At 40.3% G+C, this 15,258-nt stretch overlaps 1 protein-coding gene across 11 annotated transcripts in view; it reads right to left on the bottom strand.

The window, feature by feature from the left end:
- Nucleotides 1-457: 457 nt before the first annotated feature.
- The window catches only part of grip2b (glutamate receptor interacting protein 2b), a 343,140-nt gene continuing 328,339 nt past the window's right edge, over nt 458-15,258 (bottom strand). For all 11 annotated transcript variants that reach the window (XM_088070121.1, XM_088070113.1, XM_088070108.1 and 8 more), the window contains exons 18-25: nt 12,608-12,747; nt 11,963-12,157; nt 11,640-11,796; nt 5,904-6,018; nt 4,999-5,212; nt 4,258-4,466; nt 1,321-1,467; nt 458-623 (exon numbers count right to left, since the gene is read on the bottom strand). In XM_088070121.1, coding sequence (XP_087926247.1) covers nt 462-623; nt 1,321-1,467; nt 4,258-4,466; nt 4,999-5,212; nt 5,904-6,018; nt 11,640-11,796; nt 11,963-12,157; nt 12,608-12,747 — 1,339 coding nt within the window. In that variant the 3' untranslated portion in view covers nt 458-461. The remainder of the gene's footprint in view (nt 624-1,320; nt 1,468-4,257; nt 4,467-4,998; nt 5,213-5,903; nt 6,019-11,639; nt 11,797-11,962; nt 12,158-12,607; nt 12,748-15,258) is intronic.

Below are 15,258 nucleotides of genomic sequence, written 5' to 3' on the forward strand. Positions count from 1 at the left end.
GTTAAAGTGCCAAGTAAGTGGTTGTTTATGTTGGAGCAACACTGCGAGGACTCCCAGCCAGCTTTTATGAGAGTGTCTCTGGTGGTTTCTCTGCCCTCTGCCAGTGCTTCCGTGCTGAAATATACTGTTTGACAGCAGTTCAACCTGGTGTGGATGGAAGGGGGTGACTGTAAGCATGCAAATGTGTGTGTGTGTGTGTGTGTGTGTGTTTGTGTGTGTGTGTGTGTATCTGTGTGTATGTTCCTGAAGGAGTCTGTGTTTAAGTAGAATTATTGCAAGCCGGTCGAGTGTGTGTGTGTTTGGGCCAGTTCTTGTACCTATAACTTTGCACTTCATCACCAGCTCTAGAATATGTCCTGCCTGAGTGTGACAGAGTGAACGCGTGTGTGTGTATGTCTAGAAATTCATCTGTCTGTCTTTTTGTGTGTGTGTGTGTGTGTGTGTGTGTGTGTGTGTGTGTATTACAGGTCTAGCGGATGGTCCAAAGTGTTGTTATTGTCCTCTGCATCCTCATCGTTTGCCAGTGGGTTGCGACTGATGACCAGCTCCAGTCTGTCCCCGGCCTCTGTGATCAGAGGCACCGCCAGGCAGCAGTCGAAGTCCCTCGTCCTCACGTGGTTCACCTGGACAAAGACGGAGAGACGCAGACATTAGCTCCCCAGGTAAATGCAACTGCTGTCAATAAGCTGACAGAAACTGGGACCAACTTTTAACCTTTAGCAGTCTCGCTTAGGGTTAAAGGTCAGGGTTTCAACACATTGTCATGGAAAAAATGTCAACACTTTCATGACTTTTAAATTCTTATTTTTTTTAAAAATCAGATTCAAACGTAAGATTCAAAATTTTATTCAAATATAATTTCAGTATCCCACATGATATGCTCAAGGATCGTTGGAAATTGAATATCCAACCATAATTTGTTGTATCGTTTCTGGCTGTGATAAACTGTCATTTTGTAATTTTTTTAAGAAAACATGTCTTTAAAAAAATGTAAGAAAAACAAACCAAAAATCGACCCCCAGTTTTTGTTTAGCTTTTGTATAAAAATTGCCCCAAAAAAGTAGGGGGAAAAAAAGAAAATTACCAACACTTTATAAAGATGTGCCCTCCAAACCTGTTTTCTTAAAACAAGCAAACAAAATAAGAAAAAAATATTTCCACATGTTAAAAAAGTTTTCTATAGAAAATGCCAAAAAACAACAAACAGACAAAGAAAAAAAATTACCCAGCCCCCTCCTTAAAAAAAAGGGAAACAGATAAGAAAAAAACAAAAAGATACGGATGCTAACACCCTCAAACATTGAAATTCCTTTTCTTAACCTGCAGGATCCTGTCGTAGGGTTTGAGCCCCGCTCTGTCCGCTGGCCCATCAGGTCTGATCATGTTGACGTAAACTCCTTTCTCCAAGAAGCCGTCTGACACGCTGAAGCCGAAATCATCGATCTCTGGGTCCTTTATCACCGTCACCTGCAAAAAACAACACAAGGATGTGAGGTTGAAAATTAAATCTTTTCACTCAGTTTAGTTAAAACCAAGTTCAGATGTGAATGGAAAGCAGTGGCTGTCAGCACAGGTTGTCTTGATTCACTCTAACGCAACAAACCAAACACAGAAGTTAACACCATCTGCCAGTGTCACATCACATGATCACTTTTTTTTTTAAAATATGCACTTGAGACAACAGTTTATGATGTGTTAGTAGACACATACATATTATAATTTAATGCATAGAAACACAAAGTGCACCGTTCGTCAGTGCTCCTCCACTCAGCTTTCTCTGAACTCGGCTCCCATGTGCGTGTACGAGCGAGCCGGGCTCACCACAAAACACCAGATTCTCAACATTAAATGAATCAGATCAGGGGTGAAAAAACAAACTAAAAAAAAAAAAAAAAAACGGGATCGGGGCATCCCTAGTAAACACTTCACTAAATGGTAAAAGCATCATTTCAGTAGCCAGACTCTTTACCAGATTTAACATGCAAAATCGGCTGAAATGGCTTCTGAAAATGATACAGGTGATGATCTGTCACTGGCTCTGAATGTTGGCTTGGTGTTTCAGGGCCCTTGAAGCAAATCTAAACTTAAATTTGCACATAAAGTCAGTTTTTGTGAAATAGCAAGACTTGACAAAAAAATTTAAGCTGTAGAGTTAGCAAATCCACCTTTTCTCTTTAAATCTGACAGCACACCCAAAATTAATTGAGGTTTCTGTATTACTTTTTTGACCTAAGGTGAGTGAGACTAGTATAAGCTTTGCTTTCTGTCTGCTGTTTGCTTTACTGAAGCATGATTAAATGCAGGATAAATGCTTAACAGGCGACCGCTGCTCAGTACAGCATGATTGCAGGATAAATGCAAGGAGGAGGTTTTCATAATTGGTAATGCAGACCAGATGTTTTACTAAGAACTTTGGGTTAACAACAAACTGAAAAGGCAGTATTATATGATGGATGAATTTTGTATGGTTTTTTAATGAGACATCATTTAGAGGCTTTAACATCTTGGCTGATTGCCAATGAGTCCATCAGTATAGCTGACTTTAATGTATTCTCTCCCTGAGGAAAACAAATGGAGTTCTCATTCTGGCCCTGAGCTGTGCATGTTTGGGCAGACCCCCGAAAGAAGTCATAATTGTAAATCTATAGGAGGGAAGGGACGTGTAGCAGCATAACCGTTGCCAAAGGGGGGTGAGCTGCTGTACTGTACTTTCTGTATTACATAATATCCTGCACTGTGAAACCCTAATGTCTCTCTCAGACTCGTAAAAGATGTCATTTTTATGTCTTTTCAAATGTGAGCCAATTCAAGGTTGTATTTCAGTTTCATAACGTAATAAAATAAACAAATATAAAATATAGGCCTTTTTAACAGAAGACGTTTTAATATGTTACATTAGGAAAGCACAGGTGTTAATGGTAGAAAAACAAAAAAACAAAACTAATGACGGCTGAACTTTATGTAGTTGCTTCGATGCCAGGGTCCCGGCATTGTGTGTGCCGGCTCCCTGTCACAGTTTAATGGCAAACTTTTATAGAAAGTCAATGTCATTAGTAACACCTGTGCTTTTTCTACTATGACAGGGATACTTCGTTTGCTTTGCTTGGGGGCCACTATTGCAAAATGACAGTATACCAGGAGCCACTTGCAGCAGCGCCATACATGTTTGTAGGATATCGGGAAATTTCAAGGATTTTAGGACATTTCTAAGAATTTTAGTTCATTTCTATGATGTTAGAAAGTTTCCAGGATTTTAGAATGTGTCCAGGATTTTAGGACATTTCTTGAATTTTAGGATATTTCTAAGATTTCAGAACATTTCTAGGATGTTAGGACAGTAGGGGCTTAGCTAGGACTTCTGTTGGGGGATGCTGGGGATCCTCCACTGGCACTTGTTTTGATAAACAAGCTCTATTTTGATGCTGTTTTATGCACTCTGGCACTTTATGTATACTAAAAGCACAAAAACACTTCCCAGTGTACACTACTTTGTTTTTATTGTGAATTAGAAAATGGTAGAAAAAGAGCACCCTATCAGGGGCAGACTCGGCCTGCGGGCTGTAAGTTGAGTATTACTGTACTATGACATATCAGAATGTCTGTTCTAATGAAGGCCTATGAAGATGGAAACACTTGACACGAAATTACTTTGTTCACTCAATAGACATTTTTTGTCTTCACAGTAAAAAGATACAGAAAAATGTGGGTGACATGTTGGACGGAGAAAGAAAAGGCGGACCCTCTGCAGAAAGAACTAAGAGTCACATGATGTACAACAAACAGTCACATGACATTGTAAAAAACATGGTGTGGTTTGTGTAGGCGGAGGAAGAGACAGATCTTCTCAAGTCTTATACGCGAGATATATGTATATCTTTGTCTCTCTCTCTCTCTCTATATATATATTTAAATATATATATATATATATACATACATAAATATATACACACATATATACACAGCACAGAAACCTGGATAAACTAGATTGTAAAATGCTCTCCCTAAAAGCACATAAAACCTTTTTTTCTGTTTCCTTTGGCCAATTATCAAAATGCGCGCCTGACCCTTTACTGAACCTCTTTTTCTCAATATGTGAAAACAAAACCTTAAGTCCATTTTGATTCACTTAAATTTGTTCTTGTTCCTGTTGTTTACCGTTCCCTAAAGCCCTGACTACAGCTAATCCTATCATTTTTAACTCCTGACCCAGAACAGAAGCAGCACTCTGACAGTACTCAGAGGGAGGTTTGGACTCACTTTGTGCAGCTCCAAAGGCGTCGGGGACAGAATCCCCTGCATCTCCTCTTTGATCCGACGAGACTCCCACGTCCTCTCCGACACTCTCAACGAGGCCTTGGGTTTGGGCTCGTGGTGCAGGAGAGGGGACTGGTTATCTTGGTGGATGTGGCCCCCCTGGTGCAGGTTGGCCTCATGGTTGAAATGGGCCTCCTGGAGCAGGTGGGCGTCTGAGTGTAATGAAAGAGTAGATTAAAACAGTACTTCTAGTTGCCTTTACTAGGGCTGCAACAATTAATTGATTAGTTATCATCTACTGCATTTAGTGCCAATTAATTTGATAGCTGATTAACTGGTTTGAGTATTTTTTATAAGAAAAAGACAATAATCTCTAAATTTGAATATTTTCTGGTTTCTCTTCTCCTCTAGGACAGCAAAGTGATCACCTTTCAGTTTGGACAAAAGAGGACATTTGAGGACGCCATCCTGGGCTTTGGGGAACACTGATCAACATTTTTTTCACAGTGTTCTAAAATTATTTTGACAAAACAACTAATTGATGAATCAAAAAAATAATAACAGATTAAAGCCTTTACCTTTTTTGTCATTATATTAACATTAGCGTAAATAGTTTGTGAAAGCACCAACAGCTAACGCTACAGTATTAGTGTATTATCAATATTGAGGCATTTGGTAAAACATTTTGTGATTTTTGATTTTCTGCATATTGCCCAGCCCTAGTCACATCTGCAGTTAGATTACCTTGGTGAAGTTGAGCCTCTTCATGCAGGTGGGCCTCCTCGTGCAGATGGGCGCCCTGGTGGAGGTGTGTGCCCTGGTGGAGCATGTTTCCCTGGTGCAGGAGAGAATTTCTCCGCAACGGGCTCATCCGGCTGTGGCTCAGTATGGGCTCAGCTGGAGGCTTGTTGACACCGTCTACACCCAGACTGATGGCTGTTCCTGTCATTATGGATGCCTGCACAAATCAAAACACATAAACACATACACATTCACACACACACACACACACACACACACACACACACGCACACACGCACACACGGACACACACACACGCTTGAACTGTTAACTTGTTGTGAGTTATATTGATGGTAAAAAGTCATTGTAGCCTACATCAAGGTCATTCCTCTATAAGTAATGCACCAATTAACTGTTATAGCAGTTGTGCTTTAAGGGGTTAAGGTGGAGCTGCTGAGCCCATGCATGTAGCTGCCAATATTTGCTGTAGATTATGAAGTGTGGTGAGAAAATGTAAAATGGATGCAACATAGATATATAGGTACAGGTTACAGGTATAGGTTTGAAGTCAGTCCGGTTTTGAGAAACACCGCTGCAGCCATCAGCAGCAAAACAGGCTGCAATGTAGCTACTAGAGGCAATGCTGCCAATTTCTGTCCACTACAGGTGTTTGTTGTTGCCACTGACAGGCTCACATTGTTGTTTTTAGTGTCTGACAACATTATGGAAAAGGTCCTAGAAGCAGTCCACCTTTTTGTTTAACCAAAAAACGGCCCCAAATTGCTATCCCCAAAACCACCAGTTGTTTTTACTCACCTATTTGTGGTAATTTTGGGGTTCAGCCATTTGTCAAAGAACGCTAATATTGATGCCTGCAGTTCAAGGTGGATGCTAACACGCCGACTGACCTCTATCTCTCTGAGTAGCTCCGATTGGCCGCAGGTCTCCAGATCTTCCAGCGCCTGACACCAGAAACTGTCATCTGGATCCAACAGAATACCGTCTGGTTGTTGGCCAATAAATCTGTCAAACACACAAATACACATTATATTAAATGAAGCTACTTTGGAAACAAGTTGGTGTACGTGTCACTGATTATTAAAAGAAGAAAAAAAAGCCACCAAACATTTTTCCACATTTTAAGCAACCAAACAAACTAGCCAAGCATACACGTTCAAACACCTTTTTGGGTGAATCTTGGTTGATCCATTATTTGGTCATGACTTGTAATATTATAAAAGATGCTTTTTCTCTATAACATGAAATCTCTGTGTACCTTGGAACAGCAACCTGGCCAAAAAATTGTCATTGTAATGTGAATAAATGTCTACTGCAAAACTGACTCTGCACATCAAGCCATAAATCAACGGCGCATCAGCATCATCAACAAAGCCGCTGTGAAGACAGAGCAGTGTCAGTGCAGGGCAAGGCCATTTGTTCCGGTTAAATCCAACACGAGTAATCTTTTAACGCTGAGTGTCCTTGACTGACAAGATTAATTCACTTTCACTGCGCAGCTGATTTTTTTCTCGCCTCATCTCTCCTCTCCATCTCTCCACCCCCATTAGTGTTATATAACCCCAGTGAACGTTGCTATCCTCACAAGGCTTAACCTCCTGACTCATCACTATACACACAGAGACACAAACACACAGATACGAGTCAGTCAGTCTCACTGGCTTCATGACTCAACCTCCACACTGAAATTTCCACTTCAACACAAACTCTTGGTGCTGCTGATACTGGCACAAGCAACCAGAGAATCAAATGAAGCATTCTGTTTCAAAGCTAAAGGCTGGCTTGTGTGATCTAGAAACCAAATTATGACGATATGCAACTTGAGCGACAGAAAAATTACATTTTTTCGCCAGATCTTCACCATTATAAATTAAACATCTTTTGGTTTTGGACTTTTAGTTGGAAAACACAAGCAACTTTAACACACCATCTTGGGCTCTGTGAACTTTTGCTGCTACATGTGTTTTTGAGGTGTGAATGACGGAGCTAAAGGGAACATCGAACACGTACAAAGCATCAGGAGGTTTGGCTCAGTGGGTAAGTCAGGCGGTTGGTGTGCCTGAGGTTGGTGGTTTGAGTCTTATCTGGAACAGATGAGTTTTTGAATACATGAAGTTGGGTTGAGAGACAGGGTGGACAGTCAAGAAACAGGAAGTTTGGGGAAAGACAAGAAGTTAGGTTAAGAGACAGAAAAGTCAGTCAAGTTACAAGCAGTTGAGTTGTCACTCAAGACAGTCAAGAGACAGGAAGTTGAGGTGAGAGACAGGAAGGTTAGTCAAGTTACAAGAAGTTAAGTTGAGAGACAGGAAGTTGAGGTGAGAAACAGGAAGTTGGGTTGAGAGACAGGAAGGTTAGTCAAGTTACAACAAGTTAAGTTGAGAGACGGGAAGTTGAGTGAAGGTAGAAAATGGAGGTAGAGGAAGAGAGTATAAGAGGTAAAAATAGGAATAAGAACAGGACAAGCAGAGGGGTCAGAAAGTAGAAAGTAAAGGACTGGAATAAGAAAGTCAGGAAAGTGGTGGAGTAGTAAGGTAGTAAAGTAAGAAACATAGCAGGGCGCAGCCTAACATGAGTCTGGAAAGATGAAAGAAGGGGATGATACATCCCTTAGTCTTAAACGACAGGGAGCAGTCCTACAACAAAGGAAGTCAACAAACACTTAAAAAAGTTAAAAGACACACAATCACAATTCAACTCAGAACAACTCATATATCAGTGGAGTTTTCAGCAGACGTGACTGCCGACACTGAATTTCGTTTCAACACCCTATGAGCCTTATATCAGCAGAGCAGATAGATATATCAGCCGGTATATTATTTTATTTATGCCATAAAATATAATTTGGCTATAGATTCATACAGTTTAGACACTGATATTGCAGAACAATTCAAGGCACGTACAGTTCAGTGATATATCATTTTTGGCTGATAAATCAGGTGAAGTTGTCCCAAAACAGATAAAACCAGTATCAGCAGATGCTTCTGTGGAAATCAAGGAATACTGGCCTGACTCAAATATCAGTTGTGTTTTTGACAGATGTCACTGCCAAACCTGAATTTTGCCTGCCAAGAACTTAGTTGATTATCGGCCTGACTAAAATGTCAGTAAGGTTTTCGACAGGCATCACTGCTGACACTGAATTTTGCATTTCATAACCATATGACCCTTATATCAGCAGAGCAGACAGATATATCAGACAATATATTATTTTATATATGCCATAAAATATAATTTGGCTGTAGATTCACACAGTTTAGACACTGACTGTGATATTGCAGAACATATTAAGGCACGTAAAGTTGAGTGATTATCGTTTTGGCCGATAAATCAGGTGAAGTTGTCCCAAAACTGGTAAAACCAGTATCGGCAGATGCGTCTGTCGAAATGAAGGAATATCAGCCTGACTCAAATATCAGTCGTGTTTTTGACAGAGATCTCTGCAGATACTGAATTTTGCCTGCCAAGAACTTTGATGATTATCGGCCTGGCTCATATATCAGTCAAGTTTTCGACAGACCTCACTGCAGACACTGAATTTTCCCGTTTAAACACCATAAGAGTGTTATATCAGCAGAACAGATAGATATATCAACCGATATTTTATTTCTGCCATAAAATATCATTTTCATCTTAAATGGGAATTGAACTACTGACCTCTTGGACTGTAGGCAAGCGCTCTAACAAACCAAGCTATACCTTCAGATGTTCCAACTGTGTTTTAAGTTGCACTTTAAAACTCTTCTCTGGGAAGTGGTCTGTAAAATTTATCTACCGTAGATAAGGTTCAAACCTGACATACCAAATCGTTTTTTTTTGTTTTAATATGAATTAATTTCATGGCATTTTCATGGTTTGGTCTACAAACGATGTACATCAACATGATGTGGAATCTAGTTGGCGCTGGAGGTACTACATCATGTGAAATATCTCACTCCATGGTCCAAACTCTCTGTGTGCATTGATGGACTTGCACAGAAATGCATGATCGCTTTAGCTGGAGTTCACTTGTACCCCGACATATGGGGGTGCGAGGGCCCTTTCATCGCTGCTTGCAGTTTTAATTATTATTATTATTATTATACAGTTACTGAAGACTACATCTGTCACAATATCAGTTAATTGAGAAAAAAGACACATTTACCAGGAACATATTAAAAATAGTTAAGCTTTATTTTAAAAGAACAAAAAACACATCATGGTGCCCGTCGTTTACCTCAGTTGAGACGCCGCAGTTTCCTGTAAAACACAAAAAACAACATCAGCAGGCACAGTCAATGTGACACATTAGACATTTATATTGTTGAAGTTGAACATTTAATTCACTCAAAGAGATTCACTTTAAGTACGCAGTAAAAAAATGAATAAAAGTTACTCACAAATATCTCCAAACAGGCCGTTGTCCTGCCTGTCCTCCTCGTACTGTATCAGCTGTGTGTGACGAGGCCGCTCGTTCGAAAAAAAAAAAAAAGATTCCAGCGCCTCTTGGTCTTGCCACTCTGTTATTTTTGGGTGTTTCCATGCACACAAACACAGGTACTCCGTCTCATTTTCCCTCCGCGAGTTCAAATTTTTGTGAAAAAAAAAAAGAGCCAAAACCAATGTTGATTGCTGGAGAAAATGACCAACCACATGTGGACATTGGAATTTTCATTGGGACACAGGAGGCGGGACAAAGCCTTCACAGCTCTTGCTGTTTGGCTCAGGAATCAATGCGCAGAAATTAATGACGTAACCACGTTCCCTGCGGAGCATCTGGATGCCTTAACAGGGCATATCTGATATCAATGAGAAGCTTAGATTCTCCACTTTATGTGACTTTCTGAAGCATGTTGATAGGATTAGTGGTTCAACAGTCAGACTTCAGATGATAATCTTTATAAATACCACAACACATTGCTCATCTCTTATCCAGCTGCCTTAGTTTGATTTCACCCATTTTCTAACTGATGGTGGGCTGTTAACAGCTGTAGAAGAACTTATGCTGTTCTCTGCACCCTCAATACTATTACAGACTACTGCAGGTGATGAAGAATTGCAGGAAATTTGTTTTAAATGACATTTAAACACAGGACACACCACAGGATGACTGGCTTTGATCTGACTCGGCAGTCAGAGAGGAAACACATTAATTATTAAGCTAAAGATGAATACAGTACATAGAATATCAATGGGGAAACATTTAAGAGAGAGAAAGGATTCTTCATTTTCTTCTTCATTCAGCCTAAAATCTAAACCAATGCAACCAGCCTTAAATTGAAGCTGTCCATGTATATTAAGACACTATCCAAGAATTGTGCTATGTGAACGGCTAGTTGCTCACAATAATGTCAAATAGACCTTTATTTCAAATCACTATTTCAACATGATGAAATAAAACGACTGAATCATCGCGTTCAATCAGGTGGCTATTCAACAGCCCCACCAGGATGTTATAAATTCATCCAATCCCCGTGAATTTTTCACCAGACTTTGCATTTCTGTCCCATCACTAGGGCTGTAAATTTTGTAGTGCGTCAGAAATGACGAGTGTGCTGTGTGAAATTCTCCCGCTCTGCACTGCAGGAAAGGGCTTGGAGTGATCTGCAGGTGGACCCATGTGTGTTTGTGTTACAGTGCTGCTCACATCGACACAGAAACGGCTCGACTCTGCTGCGTAAAATGATCATTCCGAGACGAGACAAATCGCCAAACAAAAGCTGTTGCATTCAGGTCTATTTCTTGGCTGAAAGAATCAAGGTGAGTTCGATTCAATATGCCTGTTTAGTGGGGACAAGCTGCCTTCCAATTTTAATGAATTATGCAAAAAGAAACCCAACAAAAAATCTACTATTTTTTTCAATTTTCACTGCCTTAAGACATTGCAGCGTGCATTGCTCTGTTGTAGAAAAGCTGCTGTGAAATCAGAAATTTCAGGCTGCACTTATCCCTCAGAAAAGGCTGTGAAATCGTGGAAGGACTGACTTTTTTGGCATTTTTGCCTTCATTAGATAGGACAGAGTAATAGTGTGAAAGGGCGATAGAGAGGTGATGACATGCAGCAAAAGGCCGTGAGCTGGAATCGAACCCACAGTCGCTGCAGCAAGGACACTGCTGTCATATATGGGGCCCTGCTTTATCCACTGAGCCACTGCACTCCCCAACTGCTTTAAATGAAAGTGTGTCTTTTAATGACCAAACCAGTGGTGTTGTATGTTCTATCAAATTCACTGCAAATCCCATATTTTTATGAAAACCATGCTGCAGTGTTCAAGGCGTGCACTGGTTTCCCTCCATTCCTGTACAGTACAAATACATTGCGACAGACTGGTGACAGTTGCTGAGTTGTGTAATCATCACAATGGACATAAAATCTGCTTTTTTTCCCATCAATTTTACTCCATCTTTACGAAGTAAATAAGTGCACAGTATTAAAAAGAAATCTAAAAAAATCCACACAGAATTGACGTTCAGAGTGATGGATCAGACGAATTCTGCCTCAGCTCTGCATTTTCATCCATGATGAATGAAATGAAAATATCATGCAGCACAAAAATGAATGGAAATGAAAAGGATCTAAAATTGTACATCATGCATTTAAAAACACTTGAAATGATCAATGATTTGTAGTTAAAAAAGTTGACTCCTACCCAGGTGGTTTGTCCCAGTCGTCCTCACTGAAGCCTCCGTCACTGAAGGGATAGTTCTTCCGGCGTCCCGGCGGAGGAGTGTTGCTGCGCTGCTGCTTGGCACTGCGCCACTCATGGGGGTGGAGGGCGATACCAGCTGCCTGGTGGCTGTATGTACCTGCAGGAGGAGTGAAGGAACTACTTAAAGAGCCCGTTTACAATTACGACTGTATATGGATGAACCCAGTTTGGATTACAGACAGTACCATTTGGATGCAATTTTGCAATTTCCATCAAACTTTTCAAAGAGCTACACGATCTGCGTGTGATAATCCAAAGTTTACCCTGGCTGCCGTAGCCGGCGTCCAGCCCTGAGCCGTCCCATGACTCCATGGCAGAGTCCACGCTGGGGATGGTTGTGGAGTAAAGCTCTGACAGCTTGTTAGTTTGTTGGCTGTCCGTCAAATCATCCTCCTCAGGGTCACTGAGCTCATTCTCTGTTGTGTCCTCTGCCTCTGTCGCCTTCCTCTCCTCCAAATCTTGGAATAAACGTTCAAATTAGGTTTTTTTTAATACAGTGATTGAACAACAAAAAAATCTTAAATTAAATTAAAAATATGACATTTTTTTTATTAACAATTTCCTACAAAAAACTACAAGCATCTAAGAAAAGTGTTACTGAAAAGGGCCTTTTGCAGGATCAAGAGGAACAAAAGGCTGTTTCCAAAAACACTGACTTAAGGACTTAAGGTTTTATTTATAAAGCCCATCATCACAAAACAGTTTGCCTCAGAGGGCTTTACAGCATACGACTTCCCTCTGTCCTTAGACCCTCACATCACCTAACAAAAAACTCCCCAAAAAAACCCTGTAATAGGAGAAAAAGCAGCTTGGTAATGATAAAGATGAGGCACCAAGAACACAGAATTTAACAAATCACATATATATATTTTTAGATTGATGCTACCATTAAGAGTTTTCACACTTACTGTCGAGCTGTTTTTTAATCTTGAGGGTGACCGTCTCTCCAGCCATCTGCAGCAGGTGGATAGCTTCACTCAGAGGCTTTCCTTTTAAACTGACACTGTTGATAGCCAGGATCCGATCACCTACATGAATAGCCCCTGTCCTGGACACACATAAAAACATAACACATTCACACACACATAGGGACACACAAAGTATTTTAAAATTCAGTACAATGTAGGCTACACAGGAAAATCTGACAAATAAAATCAGATTAAGATAAGTACAAACAAATCGCCTGAATAAGTCTCTGCTTTGAACATTTCTTAAAACCCTAAATATGTTGACGTGTTGTGACATTATTATGTAGCCGATATGTTGAAACTTTACTTTTCAACATCGCTGTGGTTCACGTGGTTGGGTTTAGGCACAAAAACTACTTGGTTATGGTTTTAAAAAGATCATGTTTGGGCTTTAAATACCCAACTTTGGTGGCACAATCAAAGCTGCAGAAACTATTGATGTCTTTGTCCCTTTTTGTGGCATTATCCCTGCAGGAAATGCAAACATGTTGAGGGTAAAAAAAAAAACAACAACTTTTGTGGCACTGTATGCTGCAGAATCACAGTGACAGGTTGTTAAAAAACACCCACGTTTGGGGACTAAAAAAGCCGCAAAGATGACTCACTAACACACAACTTGTTTTAGCAGTTGTTTGCAGTTTGGCAGGTGTCTCGCTGCGGCGTCATGCTGTACGCCGTCCCCTCCACCTCTCGATGACAATGTCAGTTCATTTACTTCTCCACTTTACAAGCTCTGATACAAAAGTATAAAACGTGTAAATATAACTTATTGACGGTTAGCAGAAACATACAAGGCCAACATTTTCTTCCAGCAACTGAGCTGATTGATTGACACAATGACTCTAAAAAAACAATTCATGTCAGTTTTAGAGGGAAACAAAAACATCAAATTTCTATTAATAAATTTTGAGCAGAAAAATTCAGATTCTTGATTTGCGTGAACCTACTCTTCTAAAAATGTTTTCAATAATGAAACATGATCACAGTCCAACCTCGTGATATTTCCCCCCAAAACACGCTTGCAAGAACATATTAGCCGTATAAAAATCTAATTTGTAGGGCACAGCATCGGGTACAAACTAGAAAGATTGGGCGTCTGCCTCGCAGTGATACCGGCATTGTTTACAGATTAAATTTAGAATTTCATTTGAAGGTATTACTATTCAAACAATATTTATGTAAACAACCACATGACTAGTATTGGGTCAAACAAGGAGACTCTGGCATGAATAACATCGACTCCCTTTCATCCCACTATCAGCGGCCGCTGTATGAAAGCTGGTGTTGAATGGAAAACAGTCCTTTATCTTGTGGCCTACTTAGATAGAGATATTATTCATTTTGAAACCTTATCTCACAGAGGAGTGTGTGATTTTGAGAGAGAAGGTTTTCTGAATCTTATATCTTCAGCTTTTACTCACCTGAGCTGATTTTATGAAATCAAAGCGCTAAAATGGCTCAGAGGTGAACCGGGTCGGTGTGAGCATTTCAGAAGCAGAGATGTTCATATCATCTGTACCGCTGCGCTTTCTTCTGTGTCAAGCTGAGCCAAGTTTATTTATAGAGTGCTTTTAGCCAACAGGTCTGAAGCAAAGTGCTTTATCGAACAGTTAGGACAGGAAATAGAGCAATTACATCACAAACTCCAAGAAATGGGGTCAGAGTGCGCGCTTGTGTGTGTGTGTGTGTGTGTGTGTGTGTGTGTGTGTGTGTGTGGCAGGTTGAGCAGTAAGCTGGCTCCCTGGGTGAAGTGAACAGGTTACAAAAACTGACATTTTATTTTTTAATAAGAGTTGTGCGGTGGGCTGGATGTAAGCTGACTTCACCAGTGGACGGTTATGACTCAGGAAAACCATTACGTCATCTTGTGTTCAGTCTTGTTGCCGTGGACACCAGCTGCCACCCCATCTCTCTACCGCATCATGTTTCTCATTATCTCATCTGTCATCAGTCCGTGTCACACACGCTGCAGACTGCTGCACACTCAGCTGCCGGTGGGGAATCCCTTTTATTTATTGCTCATGGCGTCTTTTATTATTTCTCCTCATAAGGTTTGTATCCCACTGCTCCCGACGACTAAATAAGGAAACGTTGGCTCCTCCGTTGGCCTCAGTCGGGCTTGAATTTCTGCCTGTGCTGCACAAAGTCACAAAGTCCTGAATGGTTAAATCTGTTGTTTTGATCTTGATATGGATCTTGAGCACACAAGATAAATAATTCCAGACAAACCTGTGCTGAGTTGATAGTTCTGACTGTGTTGTGTCTACAGCAAGTTGCCAGAAGAAAATGTTGGCATTGTTTTTCTCTGCAAAAAACAACTTATTCTCTACATGGTTTTGCAGTGGCCTCCAGCACCACCAAAAGGAAAGTAATTTTCATTTCATTTTAGATTCATCCTGGTATGCATGTTTGAAAGTCATGTTTTCCTCTGAAAACCAACAGAAATGACACCATTTATCACAGCCAGAAACTGTAAAAGCAAAAAATATTTTTTGGATTATCACATTTCCCACAGTCCTTGAACACATCATGTGTTATTTTACAGGGTTGTAAAACAAAAATCTTTGACTTTTCCAAAACTTTTAAGGTAC

This window comes from Plectropomus leopardus, chromosome 2, assembly GCF_026936395.1.
Source record: "Plectropomus leopardus strain MGB_pleo_1.0 chromosome 2, ASM2693639v1, whole genome shotgun sequence".
NCBI lineage: Eukaryota > Metazoa > Chordata > Actinopteri > Perciformes > Serranidae > Plectropomus > Plectropomus leopardus.